The sequence below is a fragment of the Hemitrygon akajei genome, chromosome 30 (assembly GCF_048418815.1).
Source record: "Hemitrygon akajei chromosome 30, sHemAka1.3, whole genome shotgun sequence".
In the NCBI taxonomy this organism is placed as follows: domain Eukaryota; kingdom Metazoa; phylum Chordata; class Chondrichthyes; order Myliobatiformes; family Dasyatidae; genus Hemitrygon; species Hemitrygon akajei.
The window spans coordinates 6,525,266-6,549,838 of NC_133153.1; the positions used below are offsets into that span (position 1 = coordinate 6,525,266).

Here is a 24,573-nt window from a genome sequence, read left to right on the forward strand (position 1 = left end):
AACAATCCAATAATAATGTACAGTCCAAAGAAGAGAAAATCTGCAGATGCTGGAAATTCAGAGCAACACACACAAATTGCTTGCCAGGTAGCATCTTTGGAAAAGAGTACAGTCAACGTTTCAGGCCGAGACCCTTCAGCAGAACTCTCTTTTGAACAACTTTTTTTCCCCAATTCCCTTGACTTCCTGCTGGAATTTGTTGTGATCTTTTCCCGCTGATGCAGCTTCAAGAGAAGACTCAGTGATATGAAGAAGTGCCTGACTCCTTCAATAAGGGAAAAGATCTTCCTGAGCAGATAGGTAGCAATCCATACAGTCTATTTGGCTGCATGCGTTCATTTACTCCTGTTTAATCGATCATTTTGACTTTAAATGTAACTCTATAAATAGATGCCTTTAGAAGCTTCAAAAATAGACAATTTTAGACCAATTATATTTCCTACTCAAAAGGTAATTGACATTTAAACTAGCAATGCTTATGTGATGACAGCAAAACAAGTTTGCACTATCTCACTCACTATCAAATAAGCAAGCTGAAAATCTGCCAATTCAGGTATTTTAGTTCTTGATTTTAGATATTAGAAATTGCTAATGACAGATCATTTTAACTGAAAGAATCAGATAACAGGTATCAGCTTTACTGCAAGTTAAAACTGAAGTCCTGACTTCATACAATAGAATACCTGTTAGTCTAATTAATAACCAGTTGTTTTTAATATACGGTGGTGCATGGCCAAGTGGTTAAGGTGTTGGACTAGTGATCTGAAGGTCATGTGTTCGAGCCCCAGCCGAGGCAGCGTGTTGTGTCCTTGAGCAAGGCACTTAACCACACATTGCTCCAGTCCACCCAGCTGAAAGTTGGTGCTGGCAAAATGCTGGGGGTTAACCTCACGATAGACTGGCATCCTATCCCGGGGTGTGGGAGGGGGTCTCGTACTCTCAGTCGCTTCACACCACGGAAACTGGCATAAGCACTGGCCTGATGAGCCTATAAGGCTCGGGACAGACTTTAACTTTAACTTTTATATACCTGTTTATCAAACGTATCTACGATTGTACCTCAAGAACATCTATCGTACTTCCAAGGCAACAGAGGATAATGGGATGTTTTAACATTCATTCATTATATGCTGTGCTATATGACACAGGCAGTCATGGTCTTGACCAGGATTGTTCTTGGCAAATTTTTATACAGAAGTGCCTTCTTCAGGGCAGTGCCTTACAAGATGGGTGACTCTAGCCATTATCAATACTCTTCAGCAATTGGCTTCCCGACATCTGTGGTCATATAACCAGGTCTTGTTGACATGCACCAGCTACTAATACACCATCCAACACCTGCTCGCATGGCTTCACATGACCATGATCGGGGTGGGGGGGTGCAAAGCAGGTGCTACACTTTCCCCAAGGGTGACCTGCGGGCTAGTGGAGGGAAGGATTGCCTAACCTCACCTTTGGTAGAGACATACCACCACCCTGCTTTGGATTGAATGTAAAGTTCTTATGAAATGTAACTCCGGAGTTGGGGGGACGGGGGGGGGGTTGTTATCTGAGTTACAGGAACAGAAGCTGCATGTTTTACTCTTGCTGATAGAGGCATATGGTCAACCATATACATTTGTAATTGGTGCTGTGTCTCATACGCAAAAGTCTTTATTTAAAGATCAGGCGCGGGAATTTGTACTTTCATGTCTAGGATGATCAAACAATAGAAAAGATTTAAAACCACACTTCTGTTGTAGTCTGTGATATTGTTGAGAAGATAAACACCTCCTGCAGATGAATAATACTCACAGGGATGATCTGTCCACACACCCCTATTGGCTCGTGTCTTGTAAATGTGAAATAATCTCCATCTGTAACAGAAGACTGTAATTACTCATCATTCTTATTTGAGTTAGCCACACTAAACCACTATTATCACTTCCATGAGAATGAGGCTTATGAAGGCCACTCTTGCTCTTTCTATCATTGACAAATAAATGGAAATTTAGTTAAATACTCTGAAAATTCTTAAAAAGTTGGCTAGAAATGGACATTTTAAATGAACTTTAAACATGCTTCAACATTTTGATTATTAAAAGATAATTGGTTTATACAACCAGCTACTATTTATACAGGTCCTCCCCAGTTTACGAACGTCCAAGTTATGGACAGCTCAGACATAGGATACATAGTTTGGGAGACTGACGGTATGGAGAGGGATGAATTTGCTGGCTGCTTCAGGGTTCAGGCATCTTCTGCTGGGTGGGAACAGGGCATTTCCATTTACCTTCTCTCATCACCACCTCTCTCCCCAGGCCACAACAGTCAGGGTCTGGGTGGAGCAGACCCAGATAGAAGCACTGAGCAGATTTTTTGTACAAAACATACAAAAGTTTATTCACTCTCAAAAGTACGTATAATACCCAGGAGTTCACAAAACCATTAACAATTTCAAATTAAACTATGATCACTATTATCTACAAAACACTTGATTCCCTGGGGTGGCCCACTGAGATCTCATAGAGATCTTATGCTCCTTCTGCAACAACACCCAGCTATGGATATAACTCCAGAAGAAAGGCACGCAGTCGGTTTGGGCAGAGCCCTCAGCTACCCCCTGCTTGACAAGGGTCAGGGGCAAGCCTACCAGCTCACTCACTGTATCAATGAGGCCGGCTGGCAGCTGATCTTTCCATGCCTGCTTACTCTCCCATTACAGCTCCTTTTGTTTGTTTCTGACTTGCGGACAGGTCTCAGAAATGGAACCTTGTTTCTAACCTAGGGACTGCCTGTATAATTTCTTTTCAATTCCTGATTTCCCTGTTCTGCCTCCCTTCTTTGCAGCTGTTCATAATTGGTACCTTATCCCTTTCACTTGGGACAGAAATGAGCTAAGCATTAAGATCCTAGTTCTAATCTTAGTATGGGGCTGTAACTCATCCCCAGGAGTCACTAATTGTTCAATGAACAGTGTACCTATTATCACTGTAACAAGTTTTAACAAAATGTTTGCTCAGGGTTCATATTTATCTAACAGTGTTATTGGAACGCACTGTGGCCAGGAAAGGGTATTTCTAACTTGAGCATACCGATAGAGAAATGTGAAATGATCAACAGATCATTTATTTTTTGCCCTGAACTCAAATAGCAAGTAATGTTTTGAACCCAGATGTATGGTCCTTTATCAAAGTCAAGATCAGTTTAACATTACGCTGTCAACTGAATGATATTTCCTTAAGGATTCTTGCTTCTCTCTAAATATCTAACGATGCAGGCACCATGTCACCGAGCACTGGGTAATCCCAAGATACAGTCTGCTCTAACCAACACAAGACCTACAAGATATGGGACTGCCTGTCAGTTAAACTCAGCAAAAGAACAAAACAGAGGTTTACAGTGATGTGCAGGGGTTCTGAGGGAATCTGTGGAAGAACTTCATCTTCTGGAGAGTTGTTGAAATCTGGAACATACTGCCTGACTGGGTGATGGAGCAAGGTACTCTAATATCGGTACTAGCACGTCAATTGGGCGTGTTCAAAATACTGCTTTCCGACTAAGGGCTGGTCAATGGGATTTACTACAGACTGCAATTCTAGTCAGTTTGGGTGGTTTCTGTGCAGAATGGCTCTGTGACTTTGAAATAAAACACTTCATTTCTGGAATGTTCTGATTCCATAGCTAGAGGGTAGAGAAAATTGCTATTTCAATGTGCCTGACAAAATCTGGTAGAGTTCTTTGAGGAAATAACAAGTAGGGTGGACAAAGGAGACAAAGTCATTTACTTGGATTTTCAGAAGGCATTTGATAAGGTGCCACACATGAGGCTGCTGAACAAGGTAAACTCCTATGGCATTACAGGAAAGATACTGGAATGGATAGAGGAATGGCTAACAGCTAGGAATTCAGGGAGTGGGAATAAAGGGGACCTTTTCTGGTTACAAACAAGAGAAAATCTGAGAATGCCGGGAATCCAAGCAACACACACAAAATGCTGGAGGAACTCAGCAGGCCAGGCAGCAACTATGGAAAAGAGTACAGTTGACATTTTAGGCCGAGGCCCTTCGGCAAGTCTCATTCCAAAACATCAGTTGTACACTACTCTTTTCCATAGATGCTGCCTGGACTGCTAAGTTCCTCCAGCATTTTGTGAGCCTTTTCTGGTTGGCTGCTGGTGACTAGTGGTGTTCCTCAGGGGTCAGTATTGGGACCGCTACTTTTCACATTGTTTGCCAATGATTTGGATAATGGAATTGATGGCTTTGTGGTAAAGTTTGCTGATGATATGAAGATAGGTGGAGAGTAGGCAGTGCTGAGGAAGCAATGTGATTGCAGACAAATTGGAAGAATGGGCAAAAAAGTGGCAGATGGAATACAGTGCTGGGAAATGTTTGATAATATGTTTTGGTAAAAGGAACTACAGTGCAGACTATTATCTAAACGGTGAGAAGATTCAAACACCAGAGGTGTAGAGGGACTTAGGGGTCCTCATGCAAGACTCCCAGAGGTTAATTCACAGGTTGAGTCTGTGGTAAAGAAAGCAAATGCAATGTTGGCATTTATTTCAAGGGGGATAGAATATAAAAACAAAGAGATAATGCTGAGGTTTTATAAGACACTAGTCAGGCCAGACTTGGAGTATCGACTACAGTTCTGGGCCCCGTATCTCAGAAAGAATGTGTTGTCCTTGGAGATAGTCCAGAGGAGGTTCACAAGGATGACTCTGGGAATGAAGGGGTTAACATATGAGGAGCATTTGGCAGCTTTGGGCCTGTACTTACTGAAATTCAGAAGAATGTGTGGGGATCTCATTGAAACCTGCTGAATGTTGAAAGGACAAGAGAGGTTGGATGTGGAGAGGATGTTCCTATGGTGGGGGCATCCAGAGCTAAAGGGCACGGCCTCAAAATTGAGGGGCAACCTTTTAGAACAGAGGTAAGGAGGAATTTTATTAGCCAGAGAGTACTGAATCTGTGGAATATTTTGCCACAGACTACAGTGAAGCCCAAGTCCATGGGTATATTCAAGGTGGAAGTTCTGATTGGTCAGGAAATCAAAGGATATGGTGAGAAGTCAGGTGTGTGGGGTTGAATGGGATCCAGAATCAGCCATGATTCGATGGGCTGAATGGCCAATTCTGCTCCTATGTCTTATGGTCTAAATAGCCTTGAGTTGAAGATGCTGAGAAAAGCTAAATTGCTTTTCTGAAGATACTGTTTTCCTAAGTCCTCAGCTCCTGCTGAAGGTGATGACTCTTTGCTGACAGATTGGTCCTGCTTCACCCGCTGTGCCACAAGAAGATGGTACCAGTCATTACGGATGACCATCACCCTCTTGTCAGTGCTGTCGTCAAGCAGGAGGTGCGAGAGCCTGAAAACACACACTTAATATTTTAAGAAAAGCTTCTTCTCCACTGCCATCAGATTTCCGAACAGACAAGGAACCCATTATGTTCTTTCTTTGTACTACTTATTTAATTTTATATATTTTTATTGTAATTTAGAGGTTTTTAATTATGTACTGTATTACATGATACTGCTGCCACAAAACAACATATTTCATGGCATACAGTATGCAATGCTATTAAACCTGAGTCTCATTCTGATTCTATATTTCCAGTATTATACAGTAACTCATAAACTTCAGAAACTCTCCATTAGCTGGAAGTGCTTTACAGACAGACAGACATACTTTATTGATCCCGAGGGAAACTGGGTTTCGTTACAGTTGCACCAACCAAGAATAGTGTAGAAATATAGCAATATAAAACCATAAATAATTAAATAATAATAAGTGAATTATGCCAAGTGGAAATAAGTCCAGGACCAGCCTATTGGCTCAGGGTGTCTGACACTCCGAGGGAGGAGTTGTAAAGTTTGATGGCCACAGGTAGGAATAACTTCCTACGACGCTCAGTGTTGCATCTCGGTGGAATGAGTCTCTGGCTGAACGTAATCCTGTGCCTAACCAGTACATTATGAAGTGGATGGGAGACATTGTCCAAGATGGCATGCAACTTGGACAGCATCCTCTTTTCAGACACCACCGTCAGAGAGTCCAGTTCCACCCCCACAACATCACTGGCCTTACGAATGAGTCTGTTGATTCTGTTGGTGTCTGCTACCCTCAGCCTGCTGCCCCAGCACACAACAGCAAACATGATAGCACTGGCCACCACAGACTCATAGAACATCCTCACCATCGTCCGGCAGATCTCAACAACTTGAACATCTTGTGATTAGAACATCTTGTGCTCAAGAAGGATGCTATATAAATGTAAGAACTTTAGTTCTTCTGCCTATTGGTCTGCACTTTCTTCAGGAATATAAGATTGGGGTAAAATTTGGTAACTACAGTTCCTCTGCCACAGTACTTCTGGGTATCTGACAGCAACTATAGCATCCCTACGCCATATTCCTGTGAAGCACCATTTTGTTCATTGCAGTGTAATTATGTGCCCAGGTCCATGCTTGCTAGTGAGCTTCTATCTATCTATCTATCTATCACTAATCCACTGTTTAAACTGGTGATACAATATGGATCCTTTCTGGTCTATACAGTTCCTCAGTGGATAAGTTACTGAAGAGTAGGAGCTTAAATTAAATCTTTGATGAATATATGTTTTAAGATACATTATGATATATTCAATATAATTTAAATCTATTGTTGCATTTTGATGGTTTAAGTTTTAGTATTTTTTCCTGTCCAGAAAAATTAAATTGACAGAGCTGGGTTCCATTATTAATTCAACAAAGATTTGTTTATCTTTCCAGTTGTTTATGAACTGTCAGGGAGAAGCAACTTACTTTGGAAGCACAGAGCAAAATGTTTTTTTTTAATCAGCGGAACAGCCAATCTGTCAACAGATTATGATTTTAATTGTGACTTGCACATTTAATGGAGGGAAAGAAATTTACATCAGAGTTGCTCAGTGATATTCCACAGTCTAAGCCCACAGGCACCCAAAGCTCTACGCGAACATTCGAAATACATGAGCTCCTGTCAGTTAAGAGTCTGGAAATTGTTGAGAGATGGACAGTGGCCAATTGGACACAACTCAATGCTTTGCATGCTACCTACCAAGGATTCTTGCTGTGACACCTTCAAACTTGTAAATTAATTGGAAAAACAAGTGTGTAAGTTAGTTACATAAACTGTTACCAGCTGAACTAATTCTAAAAATATTCCAACAACATTGCATAAAGGAATATTGTCCCATTAGAACATTCCTGAAATATGTTTGAATTTTTAATGTCTCATTGGCAGTTAATACAGACTCACAAATAATTGGGAAAATAATTGACATCTGAAAACAAAGACAAACAGGCACTCTTAGGATACATAATCATCTTCGGTGTGTGATTATCATAATTACACTGAAATAGCACGAGAAATTGGGAGAAATATTATTGGGCTTTTTTTAAATTTGCAACAGCATTGGAAAAAAATTATCCTAAAGCAATTACTTTGTATGGACACTCATTTATTGCACACAGTTAAAATTACATGAGTTCTGCGATCCTTTTTGGTGCAGCGGTCTTAGCTTCCTTGTGGTATTGTGATAAGCATCTCTTTCCTGGCCCACTTTCCTTCATGCTGTCAACAGCTCAAACCACTTAAATAAATTCTGTTTTCTGAAGCAACAGAAATAGACAGAAAAGAACTGAAAAGATGTTAAAGTTCAGCCTAATTCCTTGCGATTTCATAATGTACCACTAGTTGTGAGTTCTTTCCTTTAAATGTTTCGATAAACAATTCTCATTCTCACGCCCAGAATGTCAGGGCTAGCAGGAAAGTGGCTCAGTGGAAAGGTATAAATCATGGCCTCGGAAAGGACTGTCCAAACACTAGGGGGAATACACACATCACATGTATAATCAGATTCAAAGTGAAATCCAAGAGTGCTTTAGTTTTGAGTTATCTGCCAATGGCTTGAGAATGACAAAATATCATTTTATGAGCTGTTTTAGAACTAGGGTGGTTGTGGAGGTAATGAAGTATTGGTGCAGGAAAGCCTCCCATACCCATAAAATTACAGCAGACTTTCTTGAAAATAACAGAGTATAGCTTTAAGAAAATGACTCATTTCTAAGCAGCAGTGCTGGGTTTTATTATCAAAGAGGCAAGAACTTACGATTAGTTTGTGTTTGAAAATGATGATTTCAAAACCCTTTTTAAATACCCACCCACTAACAAATATTCCTTGAACTCTAATTATTTCAGCTGGACACAGATTATTCAGAGATCCATCATTGATCATAATTTGATGGATCCGCAGAGACATCTGACCTGGTTTCAGAATACCACTACTGCTGACTGACAGATTCACTACATAGCGTTTGATGAACTCTCCTCCGCCACGCATCAAAACATCATGAACTGGGAAGACATCTGTGCCCCAACTCTGTCATCATTTATGCCAGTCTTTAAATGTGTTTCCACTATAGACACTCACTTCTGAAAGGCACAACTCATTGATTAGAACTCTGCAATTCACTGTGATTAAGCATTTAATCAAATACTGCTTTTTAAGTTGTCTCAACTAAAGAAGTTTCCTTTTCAAAAACCAGTTATGTTCAACTGCTCACTAAATGATTAAGTTAAAAAGTCCCGAGTAGCCCTTTTGCTTCAAATATGTTCAAGCTGTTCTATATAAGTAACTTATGAGGATTAATACAGTGGGTACACACGTCCAGTACCATCGCCTGACTTGACAGTATAGTTTTGCTGGGGAGGTCAGTTCCATTCCCACATACTGCAGTGCAAAAGCAGAGAAGATCTGCCCCCTGCATCTAAGTGTACACCTCTCACTCGACTCATCGCAGAGCTGAACTACCATCTGGATCTTTCATCAGTCCCACAGTATCACCCCAGCAGCAGTCTGCCTAGTGCAATCCCAGTCACTTCAGTGGTATAAGTGCTTTGCCCTCCCCTCCCCCCAATCTCACGTGGTTTTTCCTGCATGTATCATCCACGTGCCACTGGCTCCCCACTCCATCCCTATCCCCTCCCCTGCCTGTCATCTTAAAACCCTTATCAGTCCACCATTCGTGTCCTCTGTCACCCTGCCCCCTTCTCCTCTTTATACTAACCATCTCCCATCCACTCTCAGAGTTTCACCCAAATCATCGACAATTCGCTCATGCTGCTCCACCGGTGGGCTGGTGTTGCTTTCTTTCTTTCCTTTGTCTCACTCAGTCCAAATGTTTTCATTCAATCTCTTAAAAGTAAATTCATTTTATTTTTTTCTTTCTTAAATAATGTCTCATATTGATAGTTATAATTTCCTTTTTGTTCTGTTCTAAAACATCCCTGATCATAGATACTTCAAGGTAGTTAGATGGCCTTGGGTAACAATAAGTAAAGTATCACAAGTCCAGAGGGTGGTCTGGTGCACAGATCCAGGACCTGATACTTGGGGCCCAGTTGTTACACGTAGTGGCTTCACTTCTTGGGCAGCCACATGGACCACAGGATAGCAGTAGATCTGGAGGAAAGGTGAGGGGGGCTGGCACAAGGAACAGGCTGGATAGAACACAATCCAACCCAATAATATTTTTTATGCCTATTACCTCTACTGGGACATAGACTGCTGACAGTAGCTCACCAGAGTCTAATGTCCTGGGCCAGTCTTTCAACATGTCTCCAGGTGTAACCCATCTTCTTGGTGTATCCTTCCTACCCCAGGTGAGGGTTTTGGAGCTTTCTGTTGGCATTTCTGTAGCATAGGGTTTTTACGGGATGGCGTGGCTAGCCTCATGTCCAACCCTCCTCTTTTCACAGCCGGACTTGTGGCCATCCATAGCAGAGTTCTGATAATATTAGGTGCTGGAACAGAAGGATTATCTTTGCTTTAGAACAGATGGGTGAGGGAATAGAGGGGATATGGGCAATCATAATTTGGACAATGGGAATTTAAGCAGTCCTGATCACTAAATTGTCTACAATGAGACTTTTTTTAAATTTTATAGGAAGATCGGAGGACTTGATGCATTTTGGAGCAACATTAAGTGACCAGTATCCTGTTATGGCTCAAGGCTGACATAATGGTGGCCTTGAGATATAAGGATATTTAATTGCCACACTGCATATAAGTCTTGAACTTCTGGTGCCCTTGATGGAGACGGAAGAGGTATTATCAGAGTGGGACAGTGGCTACACTGTTCACTGTCCCAGTGACTAAGACCTGAGGCACTGGTGTTGAAACGTGTTTCAACCATCACTCCTACCCCATGAGTCAAGTGTGGGAGACTGGCCCCAGACCTGAGGCAGCAGAGGAAGTACGTGAAGGGAGGCAGATTGGGTAGCACACAAGGACAAGTACCGGGGCACAGGGTTGGTCATGGATACTAGCGAGGGAAGGGATAGTCAGCCTTTAGCAGGTGATGGAGTGGGGTGGGTCAGGGGCAACAGGTGGAGTGGAAATCAGGGATCAGGAGTCCTAGCACGAGGAAAGAGGCAGAGCCAGAATCAGAACAAGATGGAGTGGCCTAGATCAGGAGGTCAAGGTGGGAAGAGGTCAGGACTACAGCCAGAATGGTGGGCATGGGGTTATTCACTCAGTGCTGGGGCAACGAATGATTTAGGCAAGCTTCCCACTTATCCACAAGCCTCCAGCTGGTTCTACTTGTGAATGGTCGGTGGTGAGTCCAGTCATGTAACAGGTTTTGACTTGCACTCTAACCAATAGGAGTGAGATTTAATTCTGAGTGGTTTTCATGCCAGCAAAGCTTGCTCTTACATATTAAATAAATCTTTATACTTGGGGAGTTTACATGTGACCCTGCAGTTCTTATTACCACATTAAAATAAAACTGTTACAGATTTTTATTATCAAAGTGAAACTGGTTGTATAACTGCAAACTCAGTGGACAGGGTAGGTATAAAAGTCGATCTGACAGATTTTTGGAAAGAGGATGATGTGCAATAGTAAAGGCTCCAAGCATCATGTTATACTGCCAGCTTCCCGTCAATATGAAGTGATTTCAGATGTTTAGCACAAATGTGGCAACCATACACCAGGAATCAACTCAAGGACAAACAACGGCATGCAATGAAGCCTAGCACTCCAATGGTTCTGCTCATCAGATGAGGAATGAAAGACTTCCCTTTATTCTTGCTTTTGGAACGTCTCGAAAGGCTTTGCACCCAATGAAGCAAAGGCATTGACGTAGGAAACATGTACACAGAAAATTGCAGCGAATGGCAAAGTCATTATGACCACAAAGACTGTTTTGATAGAGTAACCAATATTTTCTGGGCTATTTGGAGACTGTCCTGTTCTTCTTCACTCTAGAGTCCAGGAAGTTTCCCATTCATCTGAAAGAGCAGATCAGGGCTGGCTGGAAATGAGCACAGTACTGAAATCATACTGAAATGTAATAGCGTTGTGCAATTAAATTCCTGGGCATTTTTTTTCTTTCAGAAATACACTTTATTCAAAAAGATCTCATTATGTATATAATATGAAACATTCCAATCAATATGTGATTGCCTCATCAGAGTGCCAAGAGCACGTCCACATGATATAATACGAAACATTCCAATCAATATGTGATTGCCACATCAGAGTGCCAAGAGCACGTCCACATGATATAATACGAAACATTCCAATCAATATGTGATTGCCACAACAGAGTGCCAAGAGCACGTCCACATGATATAATACGAAACATTCCAATCAATATGTGATTGCCACAACAGAGTGCCAAGAGCACACCACAACTGATATAATACGAAACATTCCAATCAATATGTGATTGCCACAACAGAGTGCCAAGAGCACATCCACATGATATAATACGAAACATTCCAATCAATATGTGATTGCCACATCAGAGTGCCAAGAGCACGTCACAGCTGATGACTGGGTCCTTTCTCCTGATCAAGGGGATCCCGGTTTTTTTATCTTTAACTCACCCATGGTACAGTTTTTAATGCCTCAGAGCCATATTCCTATTGGCTACAAGTAATGAGCAGAGGCGGTGAAAGCACCGATCAAATAAGCTTCTAGACATTGTACTTGCTTTAGTTGTGATTTCAGTCTGGCCCCAGCACCAAGTTACAGATCCACATCAGTCTGCAAACTGGCGGTAGGTCCAAGCAGAGAAAGAGGTCATCATTCGTGTCGCAGGGAGGCTTTGATCTCTGTGCCTCCATTGCCTGGAATCAATGGTGGGGTGGGCGGGAGCAGCCTTGCCTAACTCCTGACTTGACTGGGAAGCTCTCCCATCTATTGACTAGCACTGCATTAGAGACGTTTGTGTACAATTGCAAATTTCCTCCCCAACTCTGGAAAGCTGGTCTGTGATGTATCTCCCTGCAATGTTCTATCAAAGGCCATCTCCTCATCCAAGCTCATGAGGGAAGACCCTGCCCTGCATTCAGGTAATGGTATGCCTTAGTAATCCAAGTCAGTTAGAGATCTTTCCACCAAGTACCATGCAGGTCTGGTCTGGTCTGGTCTGTTCGGATCACTTGCACCAGAGCAGACCTGTCTCCACTGGTAATGGCCTTAAACAGAACCTTGTAGTCCCCATCAAGCAGTGAGATGTGTTGCCATTTCTGGTCTCCTCTCTCTCCAACCCCCAACTCTGTAGATGAGGGTGATGATACCCTTCCTCATGGACTCTGACGTGCTGCCAGCAGGAAATGTGGGACTGCACACTTCCAGGCTCATTCAGTCAATGAGAACCAGACAAGCATGCCCACTGCACATCACTTTCAGAGGTCCTGTCCTGAAAGAATGGACCGAGCTTCTCAATGTTAACCATTGCTGCAGGCTCTCCCACTCACTGTTATCTAAAAGCTTTGTGATCAAGGACAGGAAGTTCCTGTCTTGGTCTTCAAAACATACAAAACAGCCTAGATCAATTTATAGATCCTTGTTATGTCCAGCTGTGAGGAATACAATGAGTGACAGGAAACTTTATAGTCAGGGGCACAGATGGACATTTCTGTAGTCATAGCAAGGCTCCAGAATGATGTGTTGCCTTCAGGGTGCCAGGGTCAAGGATGTCTCTGAGCAGGCACAGGATGTTCCGAAATGGGAAGATGAACAAGAGATTGTGGTCCATATTGGTACTAACAGCAGGCAGGAAGAGAGATGAGGTCCTTTAATATTAATATAGAGAGTTTAGGCAGAAGGCTGAAAAGCAGGACTTTTAGGATTGTCATCTCAGGGTTAGTCTCTGTGCCACGTGCTAGTGAGGGTACGTAGGAGGATAAGGCAAATAAATGTGTGAAGGGAGGGATTCAATTGGGAAGAGGTGACCTGTACAAGAGGGAAGGGTTACAACTGAACTGAATGGAAACCAGTGTCCTTGTGAGGAGGTTTGCTGGTACTGCTTAGAAGGGTTTAAGTTATTCTGGCAAGGAGAAGGGTCCAAAGCAGTAGTTCATCAGGTGCAGAAAGTTGAAGCAAATATAGAAATTAAAGCAAACAAGTCCAGCAGGGCAGGGACAGGCCTGGGAGTGATGGTGGTCTGATAGGCTAAACTACAGTTACTTTAATGCAAGAAGCCTGACGGGTAAGGCAGATGAACTCAAAGCCTGGACTGGTTGCTATGGAAATATAGGAGAGGGACGGCAGGACTGGCAGCTCAGTGTTCTGGGGTTTTGATGCTTCTGCCTTGACAGAGGAGGAGGTAAGAGAGGAGAGGGTGTTACCAAATAGCTTAGGAAGAACACCATGGAGGTACTTAGGGAAGATAGCCTGGAGGGAATGCCCAGCAAGTGATTTGGGTAGAATTTGGAAATAAGAAATGGAGGATTACTTTGATGGGATTGTTCTACAGACCCCCAATTTGAGTAGCAAATATGCAGGGAGATCGCAGACTGCTGAACGTGGACCAAATGGGGAAGAATTTGTTAAATATGTCACAGAATGTTTTCTGAAGTAATATATAGAAAGCCATGCAAGACAGGGTTGGTGGGGGCAACACTCAACCTCTTAGGAAATAAGAGTGGGCAACTGATTAATGTGTCAGTGGGGGGAGACTTTGGCTGTGATGATAATTCAATTAACTTCAAGACAGTCATGGAAAAGGAAAGGTTTGGTCTTTAAGTCAAAGTCCTAAATTGAGGCAATGGCATCAGAAAGGAACTATCAAAACCTGATTGGGAGATGTCATTTGGAGGCAAGTGGAAGGTTTTTGAAAGTAAGATAAAGAGAGTTCAGGATGAGCATGGAATGAAGAACTAGTCAAGAGTTAGGATGGCAAGGGATATTAGGGGTCTGAGCACAGAAAAAGAAGGCACATGTCAGGCATAGGCAGCTGGGATCAAGCGAATCTCATGAGAAATATAAGGGTCAAAACAGTACACATAAGAATGAAACTGGGAGGGCAAAATCGATATCCCTGACAGATGACATAAAGGAGAATCCCAAGAGATTCTACTAGGTCTATTAAAAGGGTTACTGAAGAGAGAGTAGATGCTCTTAAGGATCAATGTGTAATGTGTTCATGGAATTACAGGAACTGGGCAAGGACATATTTCTCCTCAATATTTTCTGTGGAAAAGCATATGGAAGCTAGTGGGTTCAAGAGAAGGACAGTGATATCATGAACCATTTCTACATTGCAAAGGAGGTGTTGGAGATCTTGAAATACATAAGTTGGATGAGTCCTTGGGACCTGAACAAGTGTGTCCTAGGACATTGTTGGAGCCTTGACAGAGGAATTTGTACATATGTCAGAGGTGCTGAAGGGCAGGAGCATTGCCAATGTGCCTTTATTTAAGAAAAGCAGCAGAGATAAGTCAGGGAACACAGAGCAGTGAGCTTTATATGAGAAAGGTATTAGAAGGGATTCTGAAGCATAGAATTTATTTGCATTTGGAAAGGCACAGACTGATTTGAAATAGTCAATGTGGCTTTGTGCTTAGGAAATTATATCTCAGGAATCTGATTGAACTTCCGGAAGAGATGACCAAGAGGACTGATGTGGACTGGGTGGTAGAGTTTGTCCATGTGGGCTTTAGGAAGACCTTTGACAACATCATATATGGTGGGATAGTCCGGAGGTTAGATCCAGGGTGAGCCAGCCAACTGAATACAAAATTGGCTTGGTGGTGGGAAGCAGAGAGAGGTAGTGGAGGGTTGTTTTCCAGATTGGAGGCCCGTGACCAGCAATCTGCTGCAGGGATCAGTGCTGGTCCACTGTTGTTTGTCATACATTAATGATTTTGATGAGAATGTAAGTGGCACGGTTAGTAAGTTTGCAGTTGACACCAAAATTGGTGGTGCAGTCGACAGTGAAGGTAGTCCAAGATTACAGCAGGAGGGAGGGAGAGAGGAACTGCATCTAGAATTTCAATGAGACAACTGCAAAGTGATGCATTTTGAGATGTTAAATACAGTGAGTAGCAGTGCCTTGGGGAACATTTTTGAACCAAAGAGATCAAGAGGTACAAATACATAGTTCCCTGAAAGTTGCAACAATGGTATAGAAGGTGATGAGGAACGTATCAGCTGAGGCAGTGAGTACAAGAGTTGAAATATCACATTGCAGTTGTACAGACATTGGTAGGGCCACACTTGGAACACTGTAGGCAGATCTGGTTACCACACTATACACTAGATGTGATAAACTGCGTGGGTGCAAAAAAGATTCACATGGATGTTCTCTAATTTGGGAAGCTTGGGTTATCAGGAGATCTCTGTTCTCCCTGGCGTGAGGAAGGATGAGAAGTAATCTGATAGAGGCATACAGACAGTTTCTCATACGAGGGAAACGAGAACTAGAGGGCATGGGTTTAAGGTAGCAGGGCGGAAGTATAAATGTGATCTGAGCAGTGAACTTTTCACTCAAGGTTAGCTGGTATCGGGAATGAACTGCCAGAGCTGGTTGTGGTGCAGGCAGGAACAATAAGACATTTAGCAGGCATCTGACTGGTACTTGAAAAAGCAGGACAGAGAGGGAATTGAAGAAGGAAAATGGAACTAATATAGCTTGACTTGATGGTCACCATAGACATGGTAGACCATAAGACAAGTTTCTATGCAGTACAACTCTATAACTCTAATATACTGAGCTATCTTGTTAATCTCAGAAAAAGAAGTGTGAACAGGCCTCATCCTGTTCCATGGATTGAAAGATGATTTTGAAAACTCTCAGACGAAGAGTGGAGTTTCCCAGCCAGTAACTCTAGGAGCTGCTCTGCACATTCCTACAGATCGCATAGGAACAGATGCTGCACGCTTCGCAGGAGTTGGTGCGCCTCCCTCTGACACTCTCTTGCTTTCAGAACATTCTCGATGACGAAGAATCTCTTGATCTTCTCATTGATTGCTTCCACCAAGGAAGGTTCTCATAGTTCTCTAACAAGCCCTTGCATTTGCTGATGTTGTCTGGGGTTTGCAGGTTCATGTTCAGCTTCCATATCCCACAGCTTTGCATCTTTTACTCTTCTGGTTAAGAGTTTGGGCATAGCATTAAGTTTGTTGTTGTCTCTGCCAGACCATCCGGGATTGTGATTATGCAGTGGAGGCCACTGGTCAGAATGAGTCACTGAGACATGATGTGCAGCACAGGGATCTACTAGCCAACATCCAACCTTTCATTTCCCAGGGCGGACACATAGATGGTGATGAGACAGAGTGAAGTGATTTTGTATTTTGTGTTTGCCACAAGGGACAACCTCCTACCACCTCTCTGACTAGAGAGGTAGTGAAGTTCTTTCTCTGCGAAGGCAGAGAAACAGTCACCATTGGCTCTAAGTCAGCGGTTAAACAAACCGAAAAGAAAAGATGAAAAACTTTGAAGGGGCCCAGTAAAGGAATGGACTGGCATCTTCGAAAGAATATGTTCCAATCAGTAGTCCTGACGAAGGGTCTCGGCCCGAAACGTCGACTGTACTTATAACCATATAACAATTACAGCACGGAAACAGGCCATCTCGGCCCTTCTAGTCCGTGCCGAACACTTACTTTCACCTAGTCCCACTAGCCCGCACTCAGCCCATAACCCTCCATTCCTTTCCTGTCCATAAGCCTATCCAATTTTACTTTAAATGACAATACCGAACCTGCCTCTACCACTTCTACTGGAAGCTCGTTCCACACAGCTACCACTCTCTGAGTAAAGAAATTTCCCCACGTGTTACTCTTAAACTTTTGCCCCCTAACTCTCAACTCATGTCCTCTTATTTGAATCTCCACTACTCTCAATGGAAAAAGCCTATCCACGTCAACTCAATCTATCCCCCTCATAATTTTAAATACCTCTATCAAGTCCCCCCTCAACCTTCTATGCTCCAAAGAATAAAGACCTAACTTGTTCAATCTTTCCCTGTAACTTAGGTGCTGAAACCCAGGTAACATTCTAGTAAATCTTCTGTGTACTCTCTCTATTTTGTTGACATCTTTCCTATAATTTGGTGACCAGAACTGTACACAATACTCCAAATTTGGCCTTACCAATGCCTTGTACAATTTTAACATTACATCCCAACTCCTATACTCAATGCTCTGATTTATAAAGGCCAACATACCAAAAGTTTTCTTCATCACCCTATCCACATGAGATTCCACCTTCAGGGAACTATGCACCATTATTCTTAGATCACTCTGTTCTACTGCATTCTTCAATGCCTGACCATTTACCATGTATGTCCTATAGATGCTGCCTGGCCTGCTACGTTCCACCAGCATTTTGTGTGCGTTGTTCCAATCAGCATTCAAGGGAAATACTAAAGTGCAAAACTCTATATCTGAAGGCTTAGTGGGCCCAGACGCGGATATATCCACACAGATTGAAAATATTTATGCTAAAACCATACTTGATACAGCTTCTCAACTTACTTTACTTTACAGATCCTTTTACAACTGGTATTTGATGCACTTACCAACGGTGCCACTTAAAGCTCTAGAAATTTGGATGCTTAGTACCTGTATGGTGGTTACTTGTCGGTGAAACTGGAGTTTTTGGTAGCAGATGTTAGAGTAGCTTAGACCATTGATACACTAGTGTACATTGCCCAGATCCAGTGGAAAAAAGTGAAGCTTCCATGCTTGTGGGAACAAATACTCCCACTGTGAGAAAGCACATGGGAGCATGCCAGAAGAGAAATGGAGAGAATTTTTCTGGTGTTCAGAGCTGCTTTTAAGAAGGTGCAAGTTCCTCCCAAGGAACGGTGTTATGCCGTTGGCCCCCTCCTTTGTGAAAATTGCAAGAACTCTAGTTAAGGGGGGTCAACTGACCCAAGAGAGAGAGATGTGCGAAAGACCACATTCTCCCAAGAAGCAGAATAAAAGTGACTTTGACTATTGTCTCATGGAGACCACCTGAAAAGCCCTCGGGCAAAGTGGGCTGGTTGAGAGAGAGATCGCATTACCTGCAACTTGATTGACACCTGCGATCCCGTGAAGAAGTATAAAGGCGGGTCTGAGGGGAGGACCCTCAGATGCACCAAGGAAACACACGAAGGAGAAACGCTAGAAATCCTGCGACAGCGTTTTAATAGCTACAGCCGGTGGTGGGGTTCGTGTGCGTCCTTCCCTTGCCTGGGATTGGCGACTTCACCACGGAAGACGGCCTAGCTACAGGGGAAGCCACAGATGAGAGTCCATTCCCCCAACGAGACTTCCGACTACCTCCTACAGGTTGGAAAACCTGTCGGGTAAATGCTTCATGTTCTCTGTCTTTCTAACTAAAAGTGCACCAACGCGACACTTCCGCCGGCAACTAAGTGAAACTGCCGTGATCTAAAAGACTTTTAGATATCCAGTGAACGATATAAAATCTACATTACCCCTAGACGACGATCGAGCTTGTGTTTTGAATGATTATTATTACACCGGTGTTTTAGATTGAGTTTTGATGATCTGAATGTTTTGTATTAACCATACGTTTGTGCCCTTGTTGAATAAAACGGTTGAAAATAGTAGCATCCGACTCAGCTGATCCATCTATCTTTGCTGGTAAGTTACCTGGTTACGGGGTTTTCGTAACAAGTGGGGGCTCGTCCGGGATTTGAAACCAAATGGGAGGGTCAGTGAATCGGGCTGTAAGTCCAAACTTAAATCTGGTTACGCAGGTAGCCAGACGGGAAACCAGCAAAGATGGATGTGTCGGAATTTAGGAGAAACCCGACAGTAGAGGCGCTAGGGAAGGCTACAAAATCAGACTTGGTAAATTTGGCGCAGGCATTAGACCTCACAGCGGTGAAGCCAACAATGAAAAAGCAGGAAGTGCGAAGGGTCATACAACAGCATTACGTTGGGAAGAAGGTGTTTGCAGCTGAGGATTTGGAAAATATTCCCGAAAGGAGATTAGTGAGTGGGACAAATCAGGCAGAGTTGGAGAAAGCAAGGCTGGAACATGAGTTTAAAATAAAGCAGCTAGAAGTAGAAGCAGCTGAGAAGGCTGCAGAGAGAGAGAGAGAGAGAGAGAGAGAGCTGAGAGGGAAAAAGAAGCCAAGAGAGCTGAGAGGGAAAAAGAAGCCGAGAGAGCTGAGAGGGAAAAAGAGAGAGCCGCAAAGGAAAGGGCTGTGGAAAGAGAGCATGTGTTCAAACTAAAGCAGCTAGAAGCAGAAGAGAAAGAGAAACAAAGGGGCCATGAATTGGAGCTGGACAGGCGAAAGCAAGAGCGAAGAACTCAAGGGGAAGAGAGAGAGGAGGGGTTTGATATTAGTCGGGCGTTGAGGTTGGTCCCCCCGTTCGAGGAGACGGATGTTGACAGTTATTTCTTGCTTTTTGAAAAGGTGGCAGGGAATCAGCAGTGGCCCAGAGAGCAATGGGTGGCGTTGTTACAAAGTGTGTTACGAGGAAAAGCACAGCGGGTATATACCGCGCTGCCCCCGGAAAAGGACGGAAATTATGCTCAAGTAAAGGAGGCCATTCTCCGAGGTTACGAGTTAGTACCTGAGGCGTATAGACAAAGGTTCCGAAATTTAAAAAGAGGGTGGAATCAAACGTATTCCATGAGCTAGCCCATGAGAAGGGTGTGCTCTTGGACCGTTGGTGCACAGCTGAAAAGGTGGCCGAGAACTATGGGCGTCTCAGGGAGTTAGTTTTGATTGAGGAATTTAAAGGTTGCGTTCCGGAAGAGATCCGAATGTATTTAAATGAGAGGACGAATCAGTCCATCTCAGAGATGGCTAGGCTCGCAGATGAATATGCCCTAACCCACAAGACAAAGTTTTCCTCGCCAAAAAGTTACCCGAGAGACCGTCGGAATGGTAGGGAAAGTCCGCCGGCTAAGGGAGAAACTCCGCCGGGAGCTAGCACAAAAAGTGAGGATAACAGACAGGAAACCTGGAGATCTCCTGGTTTAAACTGTTTTAATTGTGGAAAGGTGGGACATATTGCATCAAAATGCTTTGCTCCGAGAAAGGAGCCAGAGAGGGAGAGAGCAGCGACCCCTATCGGGCATGCAGTGGTAATCAGGAAGTTGACAAGAGGGCCCCAGGTAGATGGAGTACCAGAGGGGCGGGAGACATTTAGTTCCGAAGGAACCGTGTCTTTGAGGGAAGGGGACCCCCCCCATCCCCGTACGAATTTGGAGAGACACGGGAGCGGAACTATCGTTAATTAGCCGTAATGTGTTAAATTTCGGCCCTCGGACGGGGGAGGTTGCCCTGAGAGGAATCGGGAACCAGACCGCGGTCGTGCCTTTGCATAGGGTCTTTCTCGATTGCGAGTTGGTGTCGGGACCTGTGGAGCTAGGAGTCCTGCCGGAGTTACCGGGGGAGGGCGTGGACCTCCTGTTGGGTAATGACCTCGCGGGTGGGAAGATCGGAACCGCCCTGATAGTTGAGGCCCCGCCCATGGAGTCCCCGAGCTATCGCGCATGTGCGGTCACTCGCAGCCTGTCAAGAGCGGCGGCTGGGACAGCGCGCAGTTTGAAATTGGGCCAGACGTTTTTACCGACCCTACACCACGAGGGTTCAGAGGGTGGTAAAACGGAAGGTAGTAAAGTAAAAGGGGGTAAGGGCGAGGAGATAGCTCCCCCCTTAGTGAAGAGAAAGGTCCTAGAGGTAGGAAATAAAGATGAGAAACGGATAAAGCTGTTAAAACGTCCAGAGTTGGACGTGGTTGATCTGTCTGGTTTGGCAGAATTGTTTGGAGAAGTTGAGAGTTCTAAAGATGTTCTCGATGGTCCCGAGAGTGAAATGAGGGCAGTCTTAGAGGAGAAGGGTATCCTTGCTGTGGAGAAGTCAGCTGACATGGCCGAGGAGGTTGTTTCAGCTCGCAGGGTTGCGCCTTCCCCAACAGGGGGCTGCCTGGAGAGTTACTGGAAGGAGGGGGGGACGTTAGAATTTGAAAAAGGTACGGGTGTTGAAAACCTGGAAGAGGCCAATGTCCCGTTTGAGTGTGTCCAAGATGGGGATACACATGGTGCTGAACCTAGTCACGGAACTCAAGGGAAAGGGGGATGTGTAGTTCCCAAATTGAATGAAGAAAATTTAAAGGCTGGACTGATATCAAAAGCAGCAACCAGGCTACAGAGACAATGGCTTGGTACCACAAAGCCTGTGAATCAATTACAGGTTGAGTTGGAAGGTAAAGGGGCCCCACACGCTATTGTTATTCCAGAGTGTGGTGTGAAAAGGCAGAATTTGAAATGCTGTCTGAACAAAGCGAGATCGCTTGCGGATCTTAAATTGGAAACTAATAGCATGACGGGTCCTGAAGAGAAAAACGACAAATTGCCTAAAATTAAGGAATTGGGTGGTCTAAGTTTAGAACACGCTGATAAAATAACTCCTATGAAAGGAGCGGGCGAAAGCCTATTTCGCCAGGGTGCCCAAGATCGCCACGAGGGAATTAACCGGAAAAAAGGCGAGGGTTAATGGGGACGCGATTTTTAAAATAGCAGAAGCCGGTTTTAAGGGATTTTGACAAAGTATGTGAATAATAAAGACAACACCCATGGAAGCTTGACTGTTAAGTTTGAAAGTAGCATAAAAATTTGTCTTTTGCATGAACCTTTGTAGATGTATGTAAGCTAAGATCACACCTCCTTAGTTATGTTGCTGAAGAAAGCAAATAAATAAGGTGGTTATTGAGCTGAAGTTTGATGCTACCAGGCGTTAGTATGGCACATGAGGTTAAGGTATTAAAGAAAAGGGGCACTGTACTTGTTACCTGTTTAGATACTGACTTGAATGTATAACAGTAGTACTCTGTGAAGAGAAAAGCTTGTGTAGTATGTAGATTCAAAAAAAAAAAAAAAAAAAATTCCTGTGTCAACCTGTTTTTAACCGCTGGTTAAAAACCCATTATGGGGGGAGGTGTTATGCCGTTGGCCCCCTCCTTTGTGAAAATCGCAAGAACTCTAGTTAAGGGGGGTCAACTGACCCAAGAGAGAGAGACGTGCGAAAGACCACGTTCTCCCAAGAAGCAGAATAAAAGTGACTTTGACTATTGTCTCATGGAGACCACCTGAAAAGCCCTCGGGCAAAGTGGGCTGGTTGAGAGAGAGATCGCATTACCTGCAACTTGATTGACACCTGCGATCCCGTGAAGAAGTATAAAGGCGGGTCTGAGGGGAGGACCCTCAGATGCACCAAGGAAACACACGAAGGAGAAACGCTAGAAATCCTGCGACAGCGTTTTAATAGCTACAGCCAGTGGTGGGGTTCGTGTGCGTCCTTCCCTTGCCTGGGATTGGCAACTTCACCACGGAAGACGGCCTAGCTACAGGGGAAGCCACAGATGAGAGTCCATTCCCAACGAGACTTCCGACTACCTCCTACAGGTTGGAAAACCTGTCGGGTAAATGCTTCATGTTCTCTGTCTTTCTAACTAAAAGTGCACCAACGCGACACTTCCGCCGGCAACTAAGTGAAACTGCCGTGATCTAAAAGACTTTTAGATATCCAGTGAACGATATAAAATCTACATTACCCCTAGACGATGATCGAGCTTGTGTTTTGAATGATTATTATTACACCGGTGTTTTAGATTGAGTTTTGATGATCTGAATGTTTTGTATTAACCATACGTTTGTGCCCTTGTTGAATAAAACGGTTGAAAATAGTAGCATCCAACTCAGCTGATCCATCTATCTTTGCTGGTAAGTTACCTGGTTACGGGGTTTTCATAACAACGGTGTGATACACCTAGTCTAAACCGGTGTCACATTACGTCCTGGAGGAGTAGCTGATGGGATAGAAGACACCGATTCCAAGAGAGGCCTCACCAGTCAGCATCAGCCGAGGCCGAGTATGTTCAGCAGCACCCGCTTAAACTGAGCTCCAATATCACTGGGGATGAAGCTGAGTTCAGTCGGGTAGTGGGTGACCTGAGCTGCTGGGAGGTATGAGTGATAGTCGGGGAGGCCTGTCCTAGTGGACAGGAATGGTCATAAGAAGTGGCTGAAGCTGAAGAAGTTGAAGATGAGATAAGGAGGCCTCAGAGAGTAAGGAAACACCCAACAGACTGACATATGGTGCACCAGGGAAACAGTGTGACACATCCATCCCAACAGTGAGATACATTACTTCACAAATGGATTGGGGCTCCTGAAATCACAAAATTCATTTGAATACAGTGCTATTAATAATAGTTTAGTAAGTTCCAAAGTCATGAGGACATGACTATTTTTGGTGAGGGGAGAATACAATGCCCTGATTAAGATTTCTATTGCTATGCTGTGAGGTATTTTCTTTTAGCAGTTTTCTGCAATAGCCATGTATCCAGTAAGAGTGTTTTGGCTTCAGCTAAAGATAAGGAGCCATGATGTCCAACTTAGGAATGCTAAGTCAGCAAATCAGGGTTGTCTTGGTACGTGGTGTAATTTTGTGCCCAGTAGCATGCAAGGGAAGATTCTAGAGAACTGGGGAGGATCAGATTTCTGAAGGACTGTAGTCCGGTTTGGGGTCTTTTGTTGGGAGCTGCAGAGCAGGGCGCAAGGGAAAGTGTCACAGAAAATCCCATTCAAAGGAGAGACCCAGTTGTAAGAAGTGCTTTGTGCAGACGAATGGCTCCAATGAGGAAGTGCCAATACTCCTGAGAGAGCCAGATAGTCTTCGAGGGAAGTTCAGACTGTGGCTGGTGTCTTTTATACAGGATGTAAGTTCAGCGCGTGAGTGAAGCAACACACCCGACTAATCCCGAAGCAAGCTCCAACGTCTATGTGCACATTGGATTGGTTTAACTGTAGTGGGCCCTTTTATTTTTCTTTTCATTCTCTTTAACTATTTGTTGAAGTTGAAAGTGGTAAATATGCTTCCTTAGTCATGTTATGTCAGCGTACAATCTGTCATTTCCTGGTGAACGATAACAGTGCATGGGACAGTATTTACAGAGCATTTGCTACAACCAATGTCCCTACGTCAGAACATCCTAACTTTCCTGTTTGGTGAAACCCCATATCATACCGACCCTAAATATATATTGCTAATGAAAGGGGGTCTTCTCACAGCAGAGTCAGTTAGCTAATGAGCCAAGTTTGTATATGAACTTAGTGAGATGCTGGCATATATATGACCTGTTGCAAGTACTTGGCAATTTTTATTTATTTACTGGCATACAGTGCGGAGAATGCCCCATTGGCCCTTCAAGCAATCCTGCAATTTAATCCTAGTCTATGATGGGACAATTTACAATGACCAATTACCTACCTACTGGTACATCTTTGGACT

At 43.7% G+C, this 24,573-nt stretch overlaps 1 protein-coding gene across 6 annotated transcripts in view; it reads right to left on the minus strand.

Annotated features, from left to right (window-relative positions):
* Positions 1-24,573, minus strand: part of aldh1a2 (aldehyde dehydrogenase 1 family, member A2) — a 163,828-nt gene that overhangs the window by 50,367 nt on the left and 88,888 nt on the right. For all 6 annotated transcript variants that reach the window (XM_073032916.1, XM_073032914.1, XM_073032915.1 and 3 more), the window contains one exon: positions 1,795-1,856. In XM_073032916.1, coding sequence (XP_072889017.1) covers positions 1,795-1,856 — 62 coding nt within the window. The remainder of the gene's footprint in view (positions 1-1,794; positions 1,857-24,573) is intronic.